This window comes from Danio aesculapii, chromosome 6 (genome assembly GCF_903798145.1).
Source record: "Danio aesculapii chromosome 6, fDanAes4.1, whole genome shotgun sequence".
Classification (NCBI taxonomy): Eukaryota; Metazoa; Chordata; class Actinopteri; order Cypriniformes; family Danionidae; genus Danio; species Danio aesculapii.
The window spans coordinates 21055464-21081942 of record NC_079440.1 but is presented as its reverse complement, the minus strand read 5'-3'; the positions used below and the strand labels follow the sequence as shown (position 1 = coordinate 21081942).

The following is a 26479-nucleotide window of genomic DNA, read 5'->3' as shown; positions in this document are numbered from 1 at the left end:
TATGTTGAAATACAAGAACACCACATAACATTTCATCAATCCTCTCAACAAAAACAATTACATTAATTTTATATATGTTTAACCAATAAGGTCAACACTATCTTCAGTAAACTTTCTTAATTGATTGAATCTCTGACTTTGGCTCTTCTTCCTCTGACACACCAGTCATTTTTGGGTTAAAATTGTCTTCCCCCTTATAGACCCCTGTTATATACGTACACTCACCGGCCACTTTTTTAGGTACACCTTACTAGTGCCGGGTTGGACCCACTTTTGCCTTTAGAACTGCCTTAATCCTTCGTGCCATAAATTCAACAAGGTACTGGAAATAGTCCTCAGAGATTTTGGTCCATATTGGCATGATAGCATTACACAGTTGCTGCAGATTTGTCAACATCCATGATACGAATCTCCTGTTCCACTACATCCCAAAGGTGCTCTATTGGATGGAGTCTAGTGACTGTGGAGGCCATTTGAGTGCAGTGAACTCATATTCAAGAAACCAGTCTGAAATTTGATATGCACTTTATAACATGGCGCGTTCTTACCTATCCTTAGAAGATGGGTAAACTGTGGTTACAAATGGATATACATGGTCAGCAACAATGCTCAGGTAGGCTGTGGCATTGACACAATGCTCAGTTGGTACTAATGGGCCCAAAGTGTGCCAAGAAAATATCCCCCACACCATTACACCACCACCACCTGAACCATTGATACAAAGCCGGATGGATCCATGCTTTCATGTTGTTGATGCTAAATTCTTACCCTACCATCCAAATGTCGCAGCAGAAATCAAGACTCATCAGAGCAGGCAAAGTTTTTCCAATCTTTAATTGTCCAATTTTGGTGTGCCTGTGCGAATTGTAGCCTGGAGAAGCACCCGGTATGGTCTTCTGCTGCTGTAGCCCATCCGCCTCAAGGTTCGACATGTTGTGCATTCACAGATGCTCTTCTGCATACCTCAGTTGTAAAGAGTGGTTATTCAAGTTATTGTTGCCTTTCTATCAGCTCAAACTATTGCGTTAACAAGCAGTTGGACAGGTGTACCTAATAAAGTGGCCGATGAGTGTATGTGGAAATTGCACTTTCTTTTTTTAGCAGTAATACTAAATGTTTATTCTCTATCCTGCACATGGCAGAATTCTATCTATGAAACATGAACCATTTTTCAGAAAGCTTTAATAAAAAATTTAGGTGAGAATTTCAGAGATAATTGATTTTTTTTTTGTTCATAAGCCAAATAATGGCATAGTTGTTTATTTGTTTAGTAAATGGGTTAAAAGAAATCCACTAAAACACAACATAAATGTAAATTTAAGAAGTATTTTTTATGTAATTCCTCTGTAAATATCTAAAACCTGGTGAAGGTTCTAAGTGTGATTTTTTTTCCTGAGCCAATTAAGGCTTAAAACAATAAACCACAGTCAGGTTGAGACTCCAACAAGGATGATAAGCATGCAGATGAGCTTCGTTTAGACAATTTTAAGACAAGTTTAAGACAAGTTTCTGACTGCTTGTACAGATTTTTGTTTGGTTTCTACAAATCCATTGTTGCAGCAGCTGTCCAGGTAGCTGTTACAGGAAGCAGACGGACAAACAAGGTGATTAGATTATTTACGGTGTTTATTTACAACAGTGGAGCACACAAGGAGAACTGATGAGAAGTGACTGGAGTTTGGTTAATCTGATGGTCCTTGGTGGCAGGTTGGCTGACAGACACTGAAGGAGACCGAATGCACACACCAGAGGGCTTGCGGGGAAGACAGACTGACGATAGACACAAGGCAGACAGGATACCGGGAACACTGGACAGACTAGGAGAAACAGAGAGAAGGTAAGTATAGTTTGCTGATATCGAGGGTGAGTGATTACCAGGAGGTGTTCACTCAGAGTCCGCTTCGTAGGAACGAGACCGGACACTGAGTGAAGTGAGGTGTGTGCTTATGTAGTGAGTCTGAGTGATTGGGTGCAGCTGTGTGTGGTTAATACTCAGGTGACGGTGATCGTTGAGTGATGCTGGTGGAAGAGCCTGGCCAATCCGTGACATTACCCCCCTCCCCAGGGCCCGCTCCTGAGGGCCTATACCTCCGACGCCGTGGTGGTCTACCACGTCCACGAGGTGCTGGAAACTCGGGGTGATTGGAGTGGAACTCCTCCATAAGTGCGGGATCTAATATATCTGATCTGGGGACCCAAGACCTCTCCTCCGGACCGTATCCCTCACAGTCGACAAGATATTCCAGATGACCACCACGACGTCGGGACCGTAGAATGTCCTTGATCTTATAGATGGATCCGACTTCCGACATCAGTGGGGGAGGAGGTTCCTCTTCATGGCCAGGCTCTGTGGAGGGGATCAGAGGATCGTGAAAGGGTTTGAGGAGTGACACGTGGAATGTGGGGTGGATTCTGTATTGTGGTGGTAACTGTAATTTGTAAGTGACTGGGTTGACCTGTTCCAGGATGGTGAAGGGACCAACAAATCTGGGACTAAGTTTTCGGGAGGGCAATCGCAAGCGGATGTCTCTGGTGGAGAGCCAAACCTTCTGCCCCGGCGCATAGATAGGACCTGGAATTCTCCTCTTGTCGGAGACCTCCTTGGCTCTGCGAACTGCCCTCTGTAGGTGGTGATGAGCGTCGTCCCAGACCCTCTCGCTCTCCCGGAACCAGTAATCCACTGCGGGGACATCAGATGGTTCGCCATCCCAGGGAAAGAGTGGAGGTTGGAAGCCCAGAATGCACTGGAATGGCGTAAGTCCGGTGGTAGGTTGCCGCAGGGAATTCTGGGCGTATTCCGCCCAGCCCAGAAACTGGCTCCAGGAGTTTTGATGACCGTGACAGAATGTTCTGAGGAACCGCCCCACTTCTTGGATCTTCCTCTCTGTCTGGCCGTTGGTTTGTGGATGGTAGCCAGACGAGAGGCTGACGGTCACACCTAGGAGTCTGAAGAAGGCTTTCCAAAGTCTGGAGATGAACTGGGGTCCTCGGTCCGAGACTATATCTTCAGGTACTCCAAAGCATCGAAAGACATGGTTGAATAGGTTTTCGGCGGTTTCTAGGGCTGTGGGCAGACCCTTCAAAGGAATCAGACGGCAGAATTTGGAAAATCGATCGACAATGACTAAAATGCAGGTATTACCTTCAGATGATGGGAGATCTGTCATGAAGTCAACTCCTAGGTGTGACCAGGGGCGGTTTGGGATGGGCAAGGGATGGAGTTTACCTGCAGGTAGATGGCGAGGACTCTTCGATATAGCGCACTCTCTACAGCCTTGAACATATCTCCTCACATCCCTCGCCATGTTCGGCCACCAAAAGCGTTGGGATAGCAGCGAGAGGGTGTTGTTGGCCCCGGGATGCCCTGTGCCCAAGGATGTATGGGTGGAATGAATCAGATCTACCCGTTGGTTTTCAGGAATGAAGCGACGATTGGGGGGACAGCCCGGCGGAGTCCTGGATTCGGGAGTGGCGACGACTGTAGGAGCGGACCAGGTGATGGGACAGACTGTGATCTGCTCTGGGAGGATTCTGGCTGGGGTCTCCATGATTTCCGGCTGATCATAAATTCGGGAAAGTGCGTCGGCTCGGATGTTCTTTGGCCCCGGTCGGTAAGATATTGAGAATTGGAATCGGGAGAAGAACAGGGACCATCGGGCCTGACGAGGACAGAGTCTCTTGGCTTCTTTGAGGTACTGGAGATTTTTGTGGTCTGTAATCACCTGGAAAGGATGTCTGGCTCCCTCCAGCCAGTGTCGCCATTCTTCCAGGGCAAGCTTGATAGCCAGTAGCTCTCGATTTCCGATGTCATAGTTTCTTTCCGCCGGGCTGAGCTTCCTTGAGAAATAGGCGCATGGATGGAGTAATGCTGGTGTGCCATGATGTTGTGATAGGACGGCTCCCACTCCAGTGGTCGATGCATCTACCTCGACCACGAACGGTTGTTCAGGATCTGGGTGAGTCAGGAGTGGAGCTTGAGTGAAGGATTGCTTGAGGGTTTGGAAAGCTGCGGCGGCTTCGGGAGGCCAGGAGAGTTTCTTGGGTTGGTTTCTGAGTAGGTTGGTCAGCGGAGCGGTGATGAGACTGTAATTGTGGATAAAACGTCGATAGAAATTGGCAAACCCTAGAAATCGTTGGAGTTCTTTAACAGTTGTTGGTTCTGGCCAGGAGACAACGGCGGTGACCTTCCCCTCGTCCATGCGAACCCCTTTCTGATCAATGATGTACCCCAAGAACTGAACAGATGGTAGGTGGAAGGAGCATTTTTCAGCCTTGAGGTACAACTGATGTTCTCTGAGGGTTTGTAGGACCTCCGCAACGTGGTGGCGGTGTTCGGCCTCACTCCGGGAGTAAATCAGGATGTCATCAATATAGACTATGACGGAGATATGGAGGAACTCCCGGAGGACTTCGTGAATGAAGTTCTGGAATACGGAGGGGGCGTTGACCAGACCATAGGGCATGACCAGGTATTCGTAGTGCCCTGTAGGGGTCACAAACGCTGTCTTCCACTCGTCCCCCTCGCGTATTCTAACCAGATTGTACGCGCTACGGAGGTCCAACTTTGTGAATACCTTGGCTGATCGGAGTTGTTCCAGGGCCGCAGGGACGAGAGGAAGGGGATACCGGAATTTAACGGTACCTTGATTCAGAACTCGATAATCGATGCAGGGACGCAGCCCTCCATCCTTCTTGGCCACAAAAAAGAAACTTGAGGCAGCGGGTGACGTGGACTGGCGGATATACCCCTGACTCAGTGCCTCCTGAATATACTCCTCCATGGCCTTAGTTTCCGGAAGGGACAACGGGTAGATCCTACCTTTGGGCATAGGAGCATCTGGAAGCAGGTCTATTGCGCAGTCCCATGGCCGATGCGGAGGTAGCTGGGAAGCTCTCTTGGGGCAAAAAACGTCTTCATATGCGGAGTAGATCTTCGGGATTTGAATGGATCGTTTAGCGACTGGACTTTCGACAGACGTGACATAGATGGTAAGGGGTCTCTGACGTTGAACAGGTAGGTCGGGAAAACATCTGGTTTTGCAGTCTTCACCCCATCTCTTTATTTCTCCTGTGCCCCAAGAGAGGATGGGATCGTGCTTCACCAGCCACGGGCGCCCTAGAATGATGTCCATCGATGCACCCTCCAGAACCAGAAATTGGATCTCCTCCTTGTGGAGTAATCCCACTTGGAGATTGATAGGTTCACATTTGCGATGGATACGTGCCTGGGAATGGATAGCGTTGGTTATGGGTTGGATCTGGTAGACGTACGTCGAGGCTTCGGTGTTAAGTTGTAGGTGGCGACAGAGGGCGTACGAGATGAAGTTTCCAGCTGACCCGGAGTCGATGAGGGCCGTGACTGAAACAGATACAGAAGGGGTAGTTAACTGGACATTGGTGGTGAGAGGATGCATTTTTTCAATGGGAGAACTGAACACACTCACCAAAGGACGTGCTGGACGAATGGGACAGTCCAGCCTGACATGTCCGTCGGCACCACAGTACATACATAGACCCCGGGTCAGCCTCCTCTGTCGCTCCGTGATAGTGAGTCTACCAGATTCCACGATCATTGGTTCAGGTTCTGGAGGGACTGCTGGCTCTGGCGAACGGAGGAGTGCTTGGGGTACAGGTGGAAGATCATGCTGATAGACCCTCAGACGATCTGAACAGCGGAGAGATTGTTGAATGAATTTCTCCAACCCCATGGTATCGTCGAGGGCTGCTAGCTGTAGTCTGAGGCTGGGCTCCAATCCGAGCCGGTAAGTAGTGAGGAGAGATCGCTCATTCCATCCGCTAGCAGCAGCCAGAGTACGGAAGCGGAGCGCATAATCCTGAGTGGACATGGCTCCCTGTTTGAGATGGTATAACTGTTCTCCAGCTGCTACTTCTGTATCGGCGCGACCAAAAACCTCCTTAAAATATGTGATGAATGCTTGAATGGAGCTGGTTACCGGCCCAGACTGTTGCCAGATGGTTTCTGCCCACCGAAGAGCCGACCCAGAGAGAAGGGAGATGATGAACGCGATTTTGGACCGATCTGTGGGATATAATTCAGGTTGCATGGTGAATATCAGAGAACATTGCAGAAGGAATCCATTGCACTCCTCCGCCCCGCCAGAGTAGGGCGCTGGTCGAGCCATGGGACTGGATGAGTGGGTGGACGGTGAAGAAGTGCTCGGTGCTGGTGGTGCTTCGGGAAGTGGAGTAGATGGCAATAAAACTCTCTTTAGTGAGTCCACCAACTCCTGAATGGGATCGTGAGTGCTCATGCTGTTGATTGTAGAGGTCCGGTCTTCTGTTACGGGAAGCAGACGGACAAACAAGGTGATTAGATTATTTACGGTGTTTATTTACAACAGTGGAGCACACAAGGAGAACTGATGAGAAGTGACTGGAGTTTGGTTAATCTGATGGTCCTTGGTGGCAGGTTGGCTGACAGACACTGAAGGAGACCGAATGCAAACACCAGAGGGCTTGCGGGGAAGACAGACTGACGATAGACACAAGGCAGACAGGATACCGGGAACACTGGACAGACTAGGAGAAACAGAGAGAAGGTAAGTATAGTTTGCTGATATCGAGGGTGAGTGATTACCAGGAGGTGTTCACTCAGAGTCCGCTTCGTAGGAACGAGACCGGACACTGAGTGAAGTGAGGTGTGTGCTTATGTAGTGAGTCTGAGTGATTGGGTGCAGCTGTGTGTGGTTAATACTCAGGTGACGGTGATCGTTGAGTGATGCTGGTGGAAGAGCCTGGCCAATCCGTGACAGTAGCTGGACTCAGACTATATTTTCACATTTTAAAGTGGCCTTTTAGTAGCTATGTTTCCATACACCTATTTTTAGTCACAATTTGGAATATTGCATAAAAAACCCTGTATGAAAGCTCTATGATGCACATAAATTTAGAAAATGCATATAAAAATTAAATGAGTAGGATAAACGTTTTATCCGAAAAGAAAAAAATGTGCATAAACTTCAATGGAAATGCTTTCACAGAATAAATTCCAGAATGTGCATTAAAAAATAGATTTTGTTATGAGATCATGTGATGATAAGCATTAATGGGCAAACCAACAGGCCGACCATCACCCTGATGCTTCAGTTTTATAATATTATTATTACCTTCAGTACTATCTTGAGCATCTATGCTCCCAAAGAGCATTTCACACCTTTGAAATCCACCACGTTCGTTGCATTTTGTCTTCTGAGGTGCAAGTAGTTTATTATACAACCTCAAATCAGAAACAGTTGGGACAGTATAGAAAACACAAATAAAAAAAGAAACTGATTTCTAAATTTACTTTGACTTGTATTTCATTGCACACAATACAACAGCACATTATTTAATGTGTTTTTAAATAAACATATATCATTGTAGTTTTGTTGGCTTTTTTTTGGGACTCTAATTCTGGTTGATCTCTGTTTTGTTTTGATTTATTTTATTTTTTATTCTTGAGCCCCTCTTAGAAACCCTTATTCTCATTTTTGTCCTCTTCGGAGCAGTTTTTTGTTAAGATTTCTTTTATTTTATTCATCCCTTTGCTCAAGCCTTTTAAAGATTTTTGTTGCTTTTTGTTATCTAATAAATATTTTGAGACCTGCACTTGTGTCTATTCTGAATTTTGATGCCTGACGGTTTTCACACATCTGTCCAATTTAAATGTATTCAATAGATGCAGGTGCTGCAGACATTTTACTGACTCAGGGACAGTGTCATCTCAGTCAATTTTCCTTCCAACACAAACCTCTCAAAATGTTCTTTGCTGTTAAAACCACAGGACTTAGTATTGCCAGGTGGTCATAAATGGAACTAACATTCGAGAGAATTCTTCTGGTAAGTGGTCCATCTGATTTTAGACACCATTTCAAACCCAGCACTCTTGATAGTGAATTAAAATCTGTATTTAACCTGGAGTTAACTGGGTAAACTGCAACCTAGTATGGTTGACTGCAACTTCTCTCTTTAATGTGTTTGTCCCTAAAATTTCATTTTGTCCTCTGCTGATGTTGCTCTGGGATCAAGATGACACACTGGAACATATCTGTAAATGTGCCTTAACGTTTTCATTTAATAGCAGACATAGATTAATACAGTTTAATATTTTACACAGACTATATTTTACACCTGAACGATTGCACAAGATGAGTGATTCATATTCACAATGTTGCTCTAGATGTATAATCGAGATTGGTACATTATTACATTTGTTTTGGACATGTCTCAAACTTAAAACCTATTCGAGAGATATAATACAAACTATTAACAAAATTGCTAATGTTAATGATGAATTTACATTTAATTAAAATGACTCTGAAAGCAGCAAAGGAATGCATTGCTACACAATGGAAATTAGTAGAACCACCAAGTCAGATTGTATGGCTTAGAAAACATTCGCCTTATGTCCCTGATGAAAAAAATAATGTTTAATCTTTAAAAAACCCTTCAATGTTTGAAATGATTTCGGCACATTTATTGAATGAATAATTTAGATGTAAAAATGCTGATAGAAAATGTAACTCTTCATTGCTTTAAGCTTATATTTGTCATCATTCTGTGTTTACTTGTTTATTTCCTCTTATTTTACACATCAGCCCAATATGTCTCTCAATTATGTCCATTTAAGTGTTCTGTCTTGTAAGGGTGGGGTGGAGAGTGATTAGAAAGGAATGTTTACATGCATACTGAAATGATTCTGTAAATTGTTGATCTGAAAATAATAAATATATGGGAAAAAAAAAAAGCTGACACACTGGAGGATGGCTCATTTCAAGTCGACAAAGACCAGGAGGTTTTGTAACCTGCTTTTCCCCAGACAAAAGGAAAATGAGTCGCACCGGCCACTGCTCTAGTGGCATCCACATTAGTTTATAAATTTTTATGTTGAGAAATGTGTCTTTTGATTTGTTTGACAATTCTCGCCAGTGGCAGTTCTAGAGGGGTCAGGGGGAGGGACCAGTGCCCCCGTGTCAACAAGCTTGGCCCCCCTCTGACCCCCCCTAAATTTGGATGCATAACTAAAACATCATGAAGAAGCGAGATCAGCCATTGGTGGCAGACTGTGGAGTGATAAATGAGGCCTCTCTTGTGCGCTGTCTCTGTTTTCCATTGACTTTTATCAGTGACTGAGCTGCGCGCATAAGTTTCCCACATTCGTCAGAAGTTAAACCCCAAATTGACACAGGTAATAAGAAAATTAAACTTCAGTCATGTTCATGTTGTCCACTCAAAATGTCCACTGTTGATTATATTAGACTTTTGTTTTTAAAAGCGATTTTAAAACTTTTAATATAGTAAGTCCTTGGCTATGCATAGACTATTATTATTCAGAAATTAAGTGTACATAGTTTTAAGTTAGGAAATGCAGTCTTAAATTTTCAAACAAGTGCTGGAGAACAGATGTAACACATTGATAAAATTTAGTTTTTAGTCATGCTCATGTAAAAGTAATATTCAACTCCTTTAGTTTTGCCTACATTCATTTTTGTTTTCAGTAGTGACATAAAGCACGAGTCTTCAAACACATGATTTTTTTACAACACGTTTTTAAACATAATAGTTTAACTAATTTCTAATAATTACTTTTTTGTCTTTCCCATGGTGACAGTGCATAATATTTCACTAGTTATTTTGCAAGTTTATTTATTCAGATTAAAGTGTAATTTAAAGACTTATTTAGGTTATGTTAACTACACTGTAAAAACTAATCTATAAAGTTTACCAAATAAATCTGAGGTAACAATTTGCATCGACTTTGGTTGGGTAGATTTAATCCCATAAATCGAGTATAAACTATCTAAAGTAAAAAGTTATTAAATACTTGCATAAATTGGGTAAAAACACCTCTCATTCTTGTATATATTCAACAACTACTTATTAGGTAAAAATTATCACTTTAAATCAAAGTTTTTTAATATCACTTTAAAAACAATTACTCATTCAGGGAAGGTAAAATATACCTCTACAATAAAGACATTCAAATGGGTTATCAACTCAATGTTTTTATTCCAAAAAATCCTAAAACACACTCAAAATATAGTGCAGTACATCAGCTTTACACAACATTTCAAGTAATACACCTGTTTTAAAACTCACTGATCTATCAAATGTTTCAATAATGTTGGATAATAAAACATATCCCTGTTTTAGGACATCCAAATCAGAGTGAAAAGAGAAGTAAGGAGAGAAGGGAGCAAAAAAAAAAAAGAAAAATGAAAGGAGAAGTGAGGTAATCAGAGCAGAGCTGGATGTCCAATCACATCAAGATTTTCTTGTATCTAAAAACACAGAATAAAATGCTAAATAAAGTACAACAGCTTCACACAAAAATGAACAAATAAACCTGTTTTATAACTCACTAAGATAATTTTCAAATATTGTTTCTAGATAATTGGCTACTTGCTTACAACAATTTCAAAGGCCGCTTATTCTAATTTAAAAGCCAAACGCACACACACAAACTCATGGTTGATTCTGTGCATGTATAGTATCAAATATCTAGATAAGTAAAACAAAATACCAACATTCTTTAGTTTTGTCCTACTCTCACTCTCGCAGATAGGATGAGAATAAAATTAACACAAATGGGGAAGAAAAAAAGAGTAGGAGAGATCAAAATTCTAACAGGCTTTCTATTAGCATTCCTTTTTTGTCAATATGGGGGAAACACACACTGAAAAAAATGATTCAAAGATGATTCCTTGGATTTACTAATTTTTTTTACGTTAAGTGGTTGTAAACAATTTATTTGGGCTGAATTTAAACAAACAAATTAAGTTGAACATTGCTCAATTAAATTTGTTTGTTTAAATTCAACACAAATAAATTGTTTGCAACAGTTCTGCATGAAACACTTTTTTCAGTGCAGAGCAATCAAATTGTTTGAGGGTATAATTTACTGTATTTTTCTATGTGATGGTTGTTACTGTTGACGATTAGGTATCATTTGTAGAATTTACCCATTACTTTTGAATTCCTTGGCTGGCTGCAATAATCAAGTACATTTTATATGGTTTCCACAGATTATATTTACCGCTCTCCAAAATCACTTTTTTCAGTGTAGGAAAGTTAGAATAATTAGTTAAGTTATTGTACAACTGTTTTGTTGTGTAGACACAACAAATCAGAAAACATAAATATTTCTTAAAGAGGATAATAATACTGACCTCAAAAAATTAAAAACTGCTTTTATTCAAGACAGACTAAGACTTTTTATGACTCTAGAAGAATTATTTTTGTTTGATAGGATAGGTTAAAGATCACTTGAAAAACATTTAAATTAACAGGAGGGCAAAAAAATGACTTCAACTGTATCTGTTAAAGTTTACAGGTGCAAAAATGTGCCTTGATATATTTCAATGTTAAAAATATGTTATGCTACTAGTACATTACACAGTTACATGTCAAATAAATTAACATGGAAGATTATTTTGAGTTTAAATGATTTAATTAGCCTGTTTATGAAGACTACAGAGTGATGCATGAAAAAAATGACTTTGAATAATTGTTTAAGTAGTATGTAATGTATGTTAAAGTGGGCCCCCTACAGCCACTCAATCACACCCGCATGGTTTTTCTTTCACAATACAGCAAGACCAGCATTGAAACCAGCAAGACCAGCATTGAGACCAGAGGGACCAGAAGACCAGCAAAAATACCTTACCAGCATATGCTGCTTTTATTTCAGCAGGGAGAGAATTAACAAATTACAAATTCTTGATTTCACTGCATTTGACAAGATGTCCCAACCTTTTTTGGAATTACGTTTGTAATATAAATATGAAGTCATATTATTATAAAAATATGAATAGCATTGTAATATATTAAAAAGTATTACACATAGGCCTATCTACTTCTGTAACCAATATCATTTGTACGTTGTAACAATAAATCTTATTTCCACAGATGGCAGTGTGGTGAAAGTTACATTTCTAAAGTTTATTGTGTGAAAATGGAAGATTACTTCCAAACTTCACTGATTGCTTTGAACATTTCATGTATGCCAAATACTCTAATTTAACTAAATTTGAAGGTAGCGCATGTTTGAAAATGATGTAGAATAGCTAAATAGCTATATTACCAATCAAGCAAATATATAACCTTGTTGTTTCTCATCTTCCATGTCCAACATGTAGTCAGATGTCACTGTACATTTCCATAGAAATCACCTAAACAATATTGTTCACAGAAACATTTTAAAGGGACATTATTAGGCCTGCGTTGTGATGGAAATTGCATGTACTGTGCAACTGCAACAGGTGTATTTTAAATAATATTTGAATGTAAAAACAAAACAACAACAAAAACAGATTCTCTGTCTGCTTTCACAAATGAAAACTGTTTCTGTTCAAAGTTGACATGTAACTTTCATGGCAAGAAATGTTTACAGACACATTTAGACTTTAGTACTAGTTTACGGCTAAGCTATATATAACTTTAATTTAATATATAACTTTTAAATATTACAGGTCTACTGGTTCATGTTCACTGCATGAAAATGAAAAATGAAGAAGTATGTAGTCACAGTCATCACGTGTTTCATCGCGAGATCTCCGTCTTGTGATCTCGGGTGAAGATGGCGGCTCCGCCTGACGAGCAGAGCTTAGAGTCCCGCATCAGTGAGTCAAACACATCTAAAGTTGAATTTTAGTACTTTCTAATGTGACAGTAGGAAAATCAGCGAGATTCTTTAACCTAAGATGATGTCTTGGTGGAAGCACTTTGTTGAGTGCGGATGCGGAGTGTCGTGGTGTTGTTGATAGGGAGTTATTAGCATGCTAACGCCGATATAGCGTTAGTTGACTTTCTGAAACACTTGTTTTTAGTGTAAAATTTCTGGTGTGTATGTTTGCGCGTGTGTTCCGGATAGGTAAAGAAGAGTTGTTGAAAATGCTAACAATTACTCCGTAAGTCAAAAGTCTATAAAAAAGCAGATTTAGACGGTCAATACAAATTTAAAATATTCAATGACAGAATATTTCTCTGCATATATGAAGTCGTTATTCGCTTCATATTTCCATACTGCCACCTACCATGCTATGATTTTTTTCACTAGTTAGCTTAAAAAAGTGATATAAGACCTAACGTTATTTATAATGGTCGGTATGTTTTTCACTCGGCATACTAATAAAACTTTTTTAAAACACTCCAGCTCTGTTAATAACGGTCTTGGACACAACATCAAACCTATTTGCATAATAGATGTAACGTTAGGCTTATTATTTTCTTCATTAAAAGGTTGTTGAATTCAACAAGCTTTAGATCAAAATTATTTGTGCAGTTTAGCTAACGTAATCACATTCAGATGCTGCACTGTTTTAGAATACAAAGGCCACAATTCACATGCTAGTCAGAATCCAATTGTTTGATGAGCTAACTGTAATGCACCACAATTCATGCTTCCCCTAATTTGTAAACTTGGAGCAGATTCGGTGGTATTCCAGAAAGCAGGCTATGTGATCTACCTGGGCAAATTATTGACAAGTTCACACAGTCAATTTTTTTTCCAGAACTTAAAGTAACTTTTTGCGTTCTGAATTTCTGAACATAAACAAAGACAGCCATGCTATTTTGAAAGTTTAATTGATATATGTTTATAATTAGCCTAAAAAAATCAATAACTCTATTATTCACTGTATAAAAGCTGATCAAATATTAACATAGGTGGTGGGTGATATGCACTAAGAATGTAATTTGCCATTAAACCTTTGTTTTGTCTGTCAACAACCCTTATGTCATTCCAAAGCAATTAGACTTTTGTTTAATCTTCAGAGCATAAATGAAAATGATTTTAATAAAACCACCAGATAGATTTCTGCTGTATTATAAAAAAGGCTATTCAAGTTATACTGATTCATGAAGAGATTAAAAAACATTTACTCAGTTGGTTTAATTAAAATCTTTTAAGAGATACATGCACAATGTAGAATATCTAATTTAACTCTTTTATTCACATATTGTTGAGCAGAGAATATTAATACCTTACATTTATATAGCGCTTTTCTAGACACTTACTAATATAATAATTTTTTAAAATTATATAATGCCTTTCCAGAGCTCAAGGACACTTTACAATGAATGTAACAAAAAGAGATAGTACAAACAGACATTGAAAGAAACAATAATCAAGTAGAGATAACATTAGGTTCACAAACATAAAAGAAGTCAAATATAACAAACTGGAAATACAAAACAAGACCTAAGAGACAAATATGCAGAGTACAGGTTGATCAAACAAAGTGGTCAGTTTATAAAATCAGAAGTGTAACATTCAGAAAACAAGTGAGTTTTAAGTAAAGATTTAAATTCTGAGATTTTATTAACAGAACAGAGTGATTACTCAAAGCACTTTTACACATTGGGGGGAATCTCCTCATCTACCACCAGTGTGCAGCATTCACCTGGATGATGCGACGGCAGCAATATTGCGCCAGACCGCACACCACACACCAGCTGATTGGTGGAGAGGAGACAGAGTAATGAAGCCAATTATGATATGGGGATGGTTAGGAGGCCCTGATTGACAGAGGCCAGTGGGCAAATTTGGCCAGGATGCCAAACTGAACTATATATAGGCTCGTTTCCACTGACTGGTACGGTACGGTTCGGTTTGGTACGGGTCACCTTTATCAGGCTTGTGTTTCCACTAACAAGGGTACCCTTTTGGTGGGCGTGGTGTATAACAGAAAGTTTCAGTCGACGTCATTCTAGCTAGAGGAAATGTTTACAATAAAGCTGTACAGGTCATTCACATATCATATGAAAAGCACTTCTCACAAAACAGATGCTTCATACAAAAATACTTGTGTAGAAATGCTTATTACTAACTTTTCAATGAACATGAGTTGATAATAACTGCAGATCAATGACAGTGCGAAACAGCCTACTGTAACGTTTGTAATTATATTAAATAACTAAATAAATGAACATATATAAACACATACAGCCCCTTACAGTCTCCGATATGTTACCAACTACAAAAGAACTACACACAGCAGACATTTCGCCCGTATTTAGGTTCAAAACAATAGAAATTATAGCCTACAGTCAGTGAAAACCTCTTATCTGTGTATGTAAGCTTCAGCAGCACATGTAGCCTCTGTTAGAGAGTAATTCCGTCATTCCCGGATCATATTAGTCCAAAATGTATTATATGTATTTATAATTCCGCTAAAATCTCTCGCTGTTTTTTTTTTTCAAACATGGCGTTTTTTTTGTTTTCATTCTGGCTTGTTGCGTAAGCGAATGACGTATCTCTGTAAACCAATAGCGTTCAGCTGCGCGTGTGGCTCCGCCTTTTGGTACCCTTTCTCGTGTTTGTTACCCTTTTGAAAGGATGCCGAAAAAGTGGTACGGTTCGGTTCGGTACGCTTTTTGACAGTGGAAACGGCCATAAAAGCGTACCAAACCGAACCGTACCACTCATTGGAAACGGGCCATATGTAGGATATGCAAGAATCTCAGATTATTTTTTCATACTTCAGCTTAAGTTTTGTTAATGTAATTGTGTGGTTTTGTGCTGTTTGTGTATAAGCCTAAATAATAAGTGTATAAGCCTAAAAAATAGGCTTTTTAATGGAGGGACAGAATTGTTTTTAAGTTTTAAAGATATTGAGAATATATTTGGTTCGTTCATTTAGTCAACTAAAATCAAAATATCATCTTCACAATGTCCAAATTTATCCACTTTATGTAAAATATGTAAAGATTCTGAAGGTACAGTGTTTCACTCATTCTAGAAATGCCATAAAATTAGTCCATTTTAGTAACACATTTAAATTTTTTTTTTTTATCAGGAGCCAAAGTTGGGTTTGGAGATACCTCGCAAATATGAGACAAATATGTAGCCTATCACAAATAATCTCTTTGTGCATATTAGCAAAGAAAATAATTCTACAATTATGGATGTCCGAATTTGTGCTTGTTTTTGAAATCTGATTTAGGGAGCCTACGCTCTTGGAGGAACAGAGCAATGGTTTGGCAAACAGAAAAAAGATATTTTTTTAAAAACCTGTAATCCAGTAAAACACTTCATTGGGAATGCTGACTTGAAACTCCTAAAAAGCTAAATTGGTATGGCGAGCACTGAGTTTTGGAACCTTCAAGCTTCTTTATTTATTTTATGGCTTTTTTTTCTTTTGCTGTTTGAAAACGATTATATTTTGCGCCAGTAAAGCATAGTATTCGACACTGAAGTAGCCTTTGTATTCCTGCTGTTCTACTTATAACGTTGGCTTGATAAAGCAATAAAACGTATATTTAAAAAAAGTCTTCCGGATTTAGAACAATATGAGGTAGAGTAATAGATGACAATTGTCTTTTGTGCTATTCTGACCTTATAAATTATATATAGTGTTAATAAGCTCATGGTTAGATTTGATACATTTGGATGTATGCAAAGGATTAAAAAAACAAGAGATCATGAACTACACCAGCTATTGCCTTTCCCACACTTCCTCACACAAAATTTCTTTTTATATGGCATACCAGAAGAACCTTAAAAAATAAGTGAAATAAATCTAGGGCTGCAACAAACGATAAAATAATTTCAGTAATTGATTAGTTGCGTGATTCTTTTTTGATTAATCGGATAAAACCAAAACACTTTTTTCATTTGATGTTTTACTCAGAAATATATAAAACCATAAATCAGGGAATTATTCATGTATAAAAGTATACTTTAAATATACAAAGGATTAATGTTCTTTAATTTTGACAATTTATACCTTAAATGAAAAAAAAGTTTGTTTTTGAACAGTAAAACTTCTCTAAATATCCAATGTTTAAATAAACAAAAAGTAAATCAAGTGTTGTATTTCTATTTAATTCACATTATGATATTAGGATATAAACATGCTGACATTAAGCAGAATGTATTTAAATATCAAAATTATAAATAATAAATAAACAACAAATATATCTTTTTGAAACAAAGGTAAAAGACCAGGTAAACTTTTACTGTTCAGTCAGTGCACAAATGTTAATTTATTATAAACCACAACATTGACTAGTTGTAATATTCTACTTCTGTTGTTGGCTGATTTGAAATATTTTGTGTCTCACTCTATTTGCACCATTTAATTTAAGTTAATCTAAAGTAGTGTCATTTAGTTAAATCACAATAGCTTAAACTCGCCGCTATCGTTACTAGCTTGCATGGTTCTGTAGAGCTGCGCATCGATGGATTTGCTCTTCAGTGTTTGGACTCTTAGTAGTGATTATTAAACCACATTGAACTGAGCTAAACTAAACTGAACTTAAACACTGAAAACTCAACTGACACTGTTTCAATTTACTATAATCCTCTATGTGAAGCTGCTTTGACACAATCTACATTGTGAAAGCGGTATACAAATAAAAGTGAATTGAATTGTGAGGTGATTGCGCAATATGACGCTCGTGAATTGCAACTGGATCAACTGATCTTGGGGAATGTCCCAAAGTTAGCAAACAGTTTAAAAAATAATTTAAACTATAGCTGACTGGTAGGGTACTTCCATGCCATAAAAGCTCAGTCTTGCATAGCGAGCAGAGTATGTCTTCTCAAGGCTGATTTTTACTTTCGCCATCTGCAGCGTGAGCCCCAGAGTTGTACTTAACAAGCTCCCATTGTACTATTCTTTGTAACAGGGGGCGACTTGGAGTAACTGTCAATTGACTCAAATACTCATTTGTCAAATACTGACAAAACAGTAGTAAAGAGGAAGTCAGCAAGTAGAGTTGCTAAATGAATGAATTTAGTTATATATAAAACAAACAAGTTATGGATAATACCACAGTTGTTTAAAGGGCACCTATTTTACCCCTTTTTCAAGATTTAAGATAAGTCTTTTGTGTCCCTAGAATGTATCTGTAAAGTTTCAGCTAATTTGGGAAATTTGAGCTGTTTTGGATTTGAAGAGATTTGAGGAAATTGTAGCTATTTTTGTTGCCTCTTCCTTTAATGCAAATGTAATGGTTCTCCCCACCCACCGTGTCGAGATTGCACTGATGGGTGTAGTCTTCACCTGCTCTGTCTCACTTGGATAAACAATACAGTGACGGGCAAGAATGAAGCAGATATCTCTTACTATAGTAAAAACTTTCCCAATGGTTGTTTGATGTATTTGTTGTGGAGTAAATTTAAGCCTTTCTGCAACAATGAGTCCCACACAATGCCCTTATAAAGTTCACACACAAACACACACACATTTAGGTTTGCACTGTTTTTGCACGGAAAATGTGACAGGATACATGTTAATATACACTGCTATATGGATCTGTATATGTATATATATATATATATATATATATATATATATATATATATATATATATATATATATATCTGTTATGTTATGTAAAAATAAACCTGATTTAAGTCCACAAACCGGGATTAAAACATCTTACGGTGATTTTTTTTTTTACTACTAGTGTCTTTTCTTTACTACAAAAATGCACTGAATTAAAATAGTTTTAAACTTGTAAAACTCATTTGGGAATTCGATGGATGGGGAAACCCACTTCTATGTCACATTGCGGTGGGCCTCAGAATTGCAGGGATATGGATTCTATTTTAACATCAGGAAAATTAAAAAAAGAGATTTATTGTATCACTCCAATATGACTGTGAAAACTGTACCTACACACAGTTCTGTCCAAACAGCTTCCAGAAGTTGATTTTCATCATGGTTGCCATTTAAATGAGTAACTTCAATTTTATTTGTATACAGTAATTGTTTCAAAGCAGCTTTACTAAATGTGCATATTATTCCATTACAGTGAAAATCAGAAAAGTTATTAGTTACCATAACTTTATTATTTGCTAATTATTAACTAGTAGTAACTAATGATTTGTCAATAATGATAATGATAACCATAGTTAACCTGCAGTTATGTAGTATATAGGCGGTGTCATTGTGTACATGTTCAATGAAGTGTATGTGTTGCCCTCAAAGTCTTCGGTGGTTGACATCATCTCTTCACAGGTCTTGGATCTTATCAAGTGGTGCTGCACAATCTCTAGAAGCTTTGGGATGGGTATCCCTAGGTCAAAATAGAGAACAAAAAATCCAAACAAAATATAGTTAATACAAAAACCTTTATAAAAAAATAATTCAAATAATGTACTTAAAAAACACTGGACAACCTATGCATAAAATGTATGCATTTTTTCCCGCAAAGCTTTAAAGGAAGCCTAAAGAACTTCCCATCAGGAAGTTCTTTTGGACTTCTAAAGGTGTTGGACGTGCTAGCTCGGCCAGACTCAGCTCCAAGTAGGGGTTGCACTGACTAGTCGACTGGTTGACTTTAATGTTCTGCTTTGACGCTTTTTGATTGATGTCGACTAGTCAAATTACGCACACAGTAGTTTTGATCTGAACTACATGGCAGCCTTACACATGAATGTAGGTTCACGGAATGCAACTGCCCTTGCATCATATAAATTAATATAAAAAAAAATTTATGTCAGCTTCAAAGATTCACATGAACTTTAAGTGAAGTTTTAATCGTCAAACAGGTGTCATCCAGTTAGATCGCATCATGCAAATTTCCTCGAGCTGATGATAACCAATTCTGTTTAGGCTACACTGAAAAAGTAATGTGATTGGCTGTTGTCTTCTGTGATGCATAGTCGCTGACATGTTTTGTGAATAAACGGTGACAGCACCGAAGCTGTCAAATGCGGAGGTGTGGCAAACTATATTTGTAAACATCACCCTATGGTGAACACAGTGAAGATGCAAGCAGTGAGAGGAGAATTCTGGTAACCAAGATGAGCAGAAACTGTAAAAAAGGCACGACTTGAGCAATATTTTGAGCATCTTTTTGAACCGCACATCATAAAAGTAAAGTCTGCATCTGTGCAGGATTCTGACATAGTCGTCTCGTAGCATTTGTCTTTCGTGTGCTGTGTTATGAAAGAACTTGTCATGAATTCATCATGTTCAATGTACTGTGTGCTGACGATGTTTGTATTACTTTTGCACTAAATATGTCTGGTATTGTTACATTTTTAGTAGTATGAGCCACGATCAATGAACAGTGTGCATTCGTTTTTCACTAAATTAGTCATTGATAATGTTGAATTGTTTTTACAATGTGTTTTAAGCTGTCAAACAGCATGTGTAAATGTATTTTCTGCAAATAAATAGCAAACTGTGGCACGTTGCAAAATATTTGCGTCTTGTGATTTATTGATGACATCATCAGCAACTAGTCGACTCGACATTAATAAAATAAGAGTCAATTTCCAAAAACCTGAAGTCGTTCAGCTCCAAGTTGTGCATCTTTTAATGTGGAGCCGTGCACAGTTCGAAAAAAATAATGTATGCCACCAGCCCAAAATTATGTCTCACGAACCCAAAGCAAATATCCGCCAACACGTCACATTCGCCACATGCACCCAAGTGAACTAGGCGACACGTTGAGTATAAACCAGCCTTTAGAAGCAGTTAATGTAAAATTCTCTCATGCCTTGGAGGACTAGGGTCAGAGAGTGTGCGACAGATGCACGAGAGACTGAATGTGTTCGAGAGAGAGGCAGAGATTGTCCGTGAGAGAGGCTAAGTGTGCTAAAGAGACTGAACGTGTGCTAGAGAGAGGCCAATCAATCCTGCGCCCAACTAATTAATGACGGCATTCATTGACAGCAATTTTTTTCATTATAGATAGTTATGAATTTTATTCATTAGTTGTTGCAGCCCTAATTAAAGGTCAATGTAATGCTTTGAAATGTGCAGTTTTTATTCAATGTTTGACATAATCGCAACAGAAAAATGAAGACTGTGGGACTTTTATTTTTTGTAATGTGAAGCAGTTCCTTGAGAAACAGAATATATTAAATGACAAAACAGTGGGGGTGACTTGTTATTTTTACTATGAGCTAAATGGATGTAGTAAAACAGGCATTTCACTCTGTAAGATCGGAAAATGGGATTTAGAAAAATTATTACAACCTCTTTTTCACCATTTCTGTTTGTTGTCAAAACTGACAGCTGGAGTGGCGTGGTTAAATATGTTAACCACCCTCAATACCTAAGACATACGTAATTTGAGAATTAACTGAAGTGCAAGTGCATTTTCAGATTTCAATTAAAGATTACAAGGTTGCGGTTCTTCTGGTTAAAAAGGAAATTTTGAAGCAATGTCACGATGATGAGGTCACTGCATCAATTCCAGCTTGGTGATTGGTCGGCAGTAGTAGAGTTTTCAGCATTATTTCATGAGAAAGAGTTGGTTTGAGCCGATCAGCTCTATTGTAAATGATATGCAACTTCATTATCATGCATGAGATGGTTTCGTCAACTCTTTTAACCTGTTACAGTGTTCAGACAGAGACACCCTCCAAGTTGTGTTGAAACTGCATTTATACCTGATAGAAGTTCAATTGCTCCGAGATCCATCAGTGTTTTGCTTTTAGTGTGCCAAAACAAAAGTATTGTTTCTAATTCCTTGCGGTGCGAGCACTCCGTGGGTGGGTGCAAGGAGTTGTCTTACAGGTCTGTTAACACAAAAGGAGAAAAATTTGTTCTTAAGGAAAAAATTTTTTACCCAAGAGCTTTTTGAATCTGGAAATGGTGAAATCTGGATTTGCCACTTGTCGTCTTACGAATTTGGTGGGTCATTAATGTTCTTTGGTTGTTTATTCAGATGGCAAAGTTCGTACCATCAACAGTACTCTTTTAGTTTTTGAAGACATACCTTAGCTCTTTCACGCATAAATTCAAAATACTCCAGCTGACCCTTCTGCATTAGTTTTTTTTTATAGTAACCTTTATTTAAAACACTTCTCTTAAAGTTCCCATAGCATCGGTCAAGATTGTCATGTGACGTACCTTAGCCCCAGTGATTCATGCATATGTTGTTTTCTGTTTATTTTTTCCCTTTTCTGCAAATATTGACAAATGTGAGAATTATATTCTAAAATATCTAATATTTCGATTTTCAAATATGTGTAAGAACATGTATTTTCTAGTTTAAAAAGATTAAAAAGGATCATATTCTTTGATATATAATGACTGATGGGCCATGTTTAGTCTACGCTGCATGAGAGATCTGACAGAGCTGCTGGATTTACATGTTGGTTCATCAATTTCTTCCGAACTACATAAAAGTGTCTATTTAACTGGGAGAGGAGTAGAGTAAACATTACAGTAAAATAAACTGTATCTTGCATGAAAAAAGCTAATTGTTTAGTGATATTTTAAAAATAAATAATAACGCCGTCTCCATAGACATCCGCATGTATTTTACAATGTTATGTTTTGCTTGTAGTGTATTTGCATGTCTGAAACCTAAAATGTACTTTTATTTGATTGAAAACATGGATTAATTGTGATTTAAGACAAGCAGTGCGCTCTTTCTATCCTCCGTGTGAGCCATCAGATTTGAATTTGAGCAGCTGATGACGTGCACTCTAATGTCATAACACTGGTGTGATCGTACGCATGAAAGGGTTGGTCAAAATGAATGAAGTCACCAAGTTTACAGTAATATCACTACATTATTTAGTCAGGCAATGAGGAATGCTCAGGACTTTTTCTCTATACAGTGAGTTGTAATGCTGTATATTTATCACAGTGGAGCAGGAAGTGTTCTTCAGTCTCCACTGCTCCTGATCTCCAGCCAAGCGAACCGCGCCCGGGCATTGTTGTTTTCCTATTTGATTAAATATCGTTGCACTCCTAGATTTTAGGTAAGATTTTCCTGTTTTCTGATGCTTTTGTTTTACCATTCTCTGTCATCTCTAGACAAAGCAACCAACCCTTTAAATCGAGAAACTGACTGGGAAAGTATTCAGCTCTTCTGTGACCAACTCACCAATGAACCTGAAGGGTGAGTCTGTATTTCAGTTCTTTTTAACAATTTTAATTACGCATGAAATCGAACATTCACAAAATTAGCATATCTAACTTTGACACAGAGTTCTGCTGAGATCTAGTTCCACAATCTGAATTTGTAGATTGTTTATAGATTGTTACAAATGCTTTTTATTTTTCTGCAAATGAAAAAAAAATTAATATATTGCGATTGGTAAGCTTCTATTAAGCTTTATAATTTTTTTTTGCCTCCAAAACAAAATTAAAAATGATCAACAACAACGTTTAAATCCTTCTTGGCCAGCGCATTTTAACAGCTTATCCCACTATTAAATAGAGCTTCCCCCGAATCCCCTAATAGTCGTCTAGTTGATGGTCGATCAAGTTGTGTTGGTTGGTTAGTCGCAGGAAAAAGAAACGCAACAAGTGTGAGTACAAGTACTCAAAAAGTGACTTAAGTAGAAGTGCTCTTTAAGCACCATACTTAAGTGGAAGTATTCAACTTTTTTGTACTAAAAGTATTGCAAGTAGTTTATTTCAAAATTTACTACTCAAGTACTGAAAGTAAAAGTACAAGTATTGTGTAATGTAGTTATTAAAGAAAGCAGTCAAAAGACATCATATTGTTTTGTTTTTTTTAAATATCTTTTTTTTGTGGGGCACATGATTAAGCAGAACGAAAAGAAACATGGCTCACAATACTGTTTTTCTCTCGCGATTGAACCACAGATCTGACAGATTATAACAGCTTTAACACACACCTTTTAAAGTTGTGTGTCACTAAAACACTCCGTAATCTACTCAAAACGCTATTGAAACCCATTTTCGGATCGCAAATTACCGTTTGTAAATGCTGTAAACGGAAGATCTAAACATTCTACCAGAAGACGCAGGTCGATTTGACGCCCTCCATGCAGCAGCCAAGAAAGAGGTCTATAATTGTATCGAGTAGGGGTGTGAATCTATACTGGTCTCACTGTTTGGTTCGGTTTCGATTATCATGCCATCGATTCAGTTCAATTCGATATCTAAGCTTTGACGATGCTTTCCATACATAATTAGATTTTTTTCTTCACAACACAAGAATTTTTTTTATTAAAATTTATAATTATATTTATATATTATTCCTTTAACTGCCTGCTTGACCAAATGGTTGACCATATTTTGACTGACCATATCTTATTGAGAGGAGTACCTAACTTAACTAAACCTGAAAGCACTCGTCACAACATTGCTTCTACATTGACATCAAAAACAAGGAAATCAGTCCTGACATCATGTGAACTGTTTTTGGTAAAAATTTGCAAGGTAAGCATATTTTTTGGACATATTACCCTCTAAGAGCCCTAACTTTACAAAGGTATGTTACCATGAAAAATATTTAGTGTGTTTGTATTAATGTTTCAAAAACATGCTCGACCAAATGGTTGATTTGTCACTTTATGGTAAAGGTAGAAAAGCAAAACTAATGATTTCATATCATGCGTTTCTGCAGTCTGAATGGACTGTTTGCCACACACACACACACCTTTGTGAATTGTGGGGACATAACATAGGTTACAATTGTTTTTATACTGTACAAACTGTACTTTCGATAGCTCTAACCCCAAACCCTATCCCTAAACCCAACCCTTATAGGAAATTATGTGTAGTTTTACTTTCTGAGAAGAAAAAATATTTAGTATGATTGAATGTCATACATAATGTCCACATAATTCACCATCTCCTCGTAATATTTGTGTAATACCGATGTTGTTATACATATACAGGGCAAGGCAAGTTTATTTACATAGCACATTTCATACACAGTGGCAATTCAAAGTGCTTTACATAAACAAGAATAAAAAAAAAGACAAGTATAAGAAAAAAAAATTAAATGATTAAAAACAGATTAAAATGTGTTAAAGCAGGTTATAAAAGAATAAAAAGAAAAAAGAAAAGAAAGACATAATAAAGTGCGACCTGTCGGACGTAGCACAGTGCTCATTCAGTAAAGGCACAGCTAAACAGATGTGTTTTCAGTCTTGATTTGAACGTGCCTAATGTTGGAGAACATCTGATCATTTCTGGAAGCTGATTCCAGCAGCGAGGGGCATAGTAGCTGTAAGCCGATTCACCCTGCTTTAACTGAACTCTTAGAATTTCTAGTTTATATGATCCTAAAGATCTGAGTGATCTATTAGGTTTGTATTCAGTGAGCATATCTGTATTGAGGTCCTAGGCCATTTATTGATTTATAGACAAGTAATAATACTTTAAAATCTATTCTGAATGTAATTGGGAGCCAGTGTAAAGACCTGAGAACAGGTGTGATGTGCTCTGGTTTCCTGCTTCTGGTCAGAATCCTGGCTGCAGCATTCTGGATGAGCTGCAACTGTCTGACTGTCTTTTTTGGAAGGCCCATGAGGAGGCCGTTACAGTAATCAACTTTGCTGCTGATAAAAGCATGAACAAGTTTCTCTAAGTCCTCACTGGAAACAAAGCATCTAATTCTTGCAATGTTTTTGAGATGATAGTATGCTGATTTACTAACTGCTTTGACATGACTATTGAAACTCAGATCTGACTCCAGAGTCACACCAAGATTATTGACCTTTTTTTTTGTTGTTTGACCTTTAGTGCCAAGGTACGCATTCACCTTAAAAACCTCATCTCTGTTCCCGAACGCAATGACTTCAGTTTTTTCTTTGTTTAACGGAAGAAAGTTTTGGCACATCCAATTGTTAATTTCATCAATGCATTGGCAAAGGCTGTCAATGGGGCTGTAGTCATTAGGCAGTAAGGCTAAGTAGATCTGAGTGTCATCAGCATAGCTTTGGTTTTTCCTTCTCATTTGGCTCAGAGGGAACAAATAAAGGTTGAACAGGAGAGGTGCCAGAATCGAGCCTTGTGGGACTCCACATGTCATGGGTGTCCACCTTGACCTATGGTCACCTATTCTGACATGGTAACCTCTCCCTTCAAGGTAAGATCTGAACCATTTGAGGGTCGTCCCAGACAGCCCAACCCAGTTTTCCAGCCTATCCAGAAGTATGCTGTGATCGACAGTGTCAAATTCGGCACTGAGATTGAGCAGTAAGCTGTATTTAGGCGGATGTCATTGATTATCTTTATAAGAGCACTCTCTGTACTGTGATGTGGTCTGAAACCAGATTGAAAATTGTCTAAACACCCCTTGAAGTTTAAGAACTTGTTAACCTGATTAAAAACAACTTTTTCAATGATTTTGCCAATGAAAGGGAGATTTGAGATGGGCCTGTAATTGCTCAATAAGGTGTTATACAGGTTGCTCTTTTTCAAGAGTGGTTTAACAACTGCAGTTTTAAATGAGTTTGAAAAAAATTCCTGTGAGAAGTGAAACAATTACCACTTTTAGAAGATCCATTTCTAAACAGGTAGACACAGTTTTGAAGAATGGTGTGGGGAGCGTGTCAAGACTGCAGGTTGATGTTTTCATAATTTGCATCTCTTCTAAGATTTTACCATTAATTGCCATGAAATCGGACATAATGTCTGATTTCTTAAGTTGTGGTTGAGCTTGTCTGGCGTCGACACAACTTGGCTGATTAGATGAGCTGATTGCCTTTCTGATATTATTGATCTTGTCAGTAAAGAAATGAGCGAACTCATTACATTTGCTTTCAGAGAGTATCTCACTAGGAATCATACTGGAGGGG

The 26479-nt window shown here is 38.2% G+C and overlaps 1 protein-coding gene across 1 annotated transcript in view; it reads left to right on the top strand.

Moving 5' to 3' along the window:
* The first annotated feature begins 12518 nt into the window (after positions 1-12518).
* gga1 (golgi-associated, gamma adaptin ear containing, ARF binding protein 1) overlaps positions 12519-26479 on the top strand; it is a 40606-nt gene continuing 26645 nt past the window's right edge. The window contains exons 1-2 of the mRNA XM_056459771.1: positions 12519-12620; positions 22734-22818. Coding sequence (XP_056315746.1) covers positions 12578-12620; positions 22734-22818 — 128 coding nt within the window. The 5' untranslated portion in view covers positions 12519-12577. The remainder of the gene's footprint in view (positions 12621-22733; positions 22819-26479) is intronic.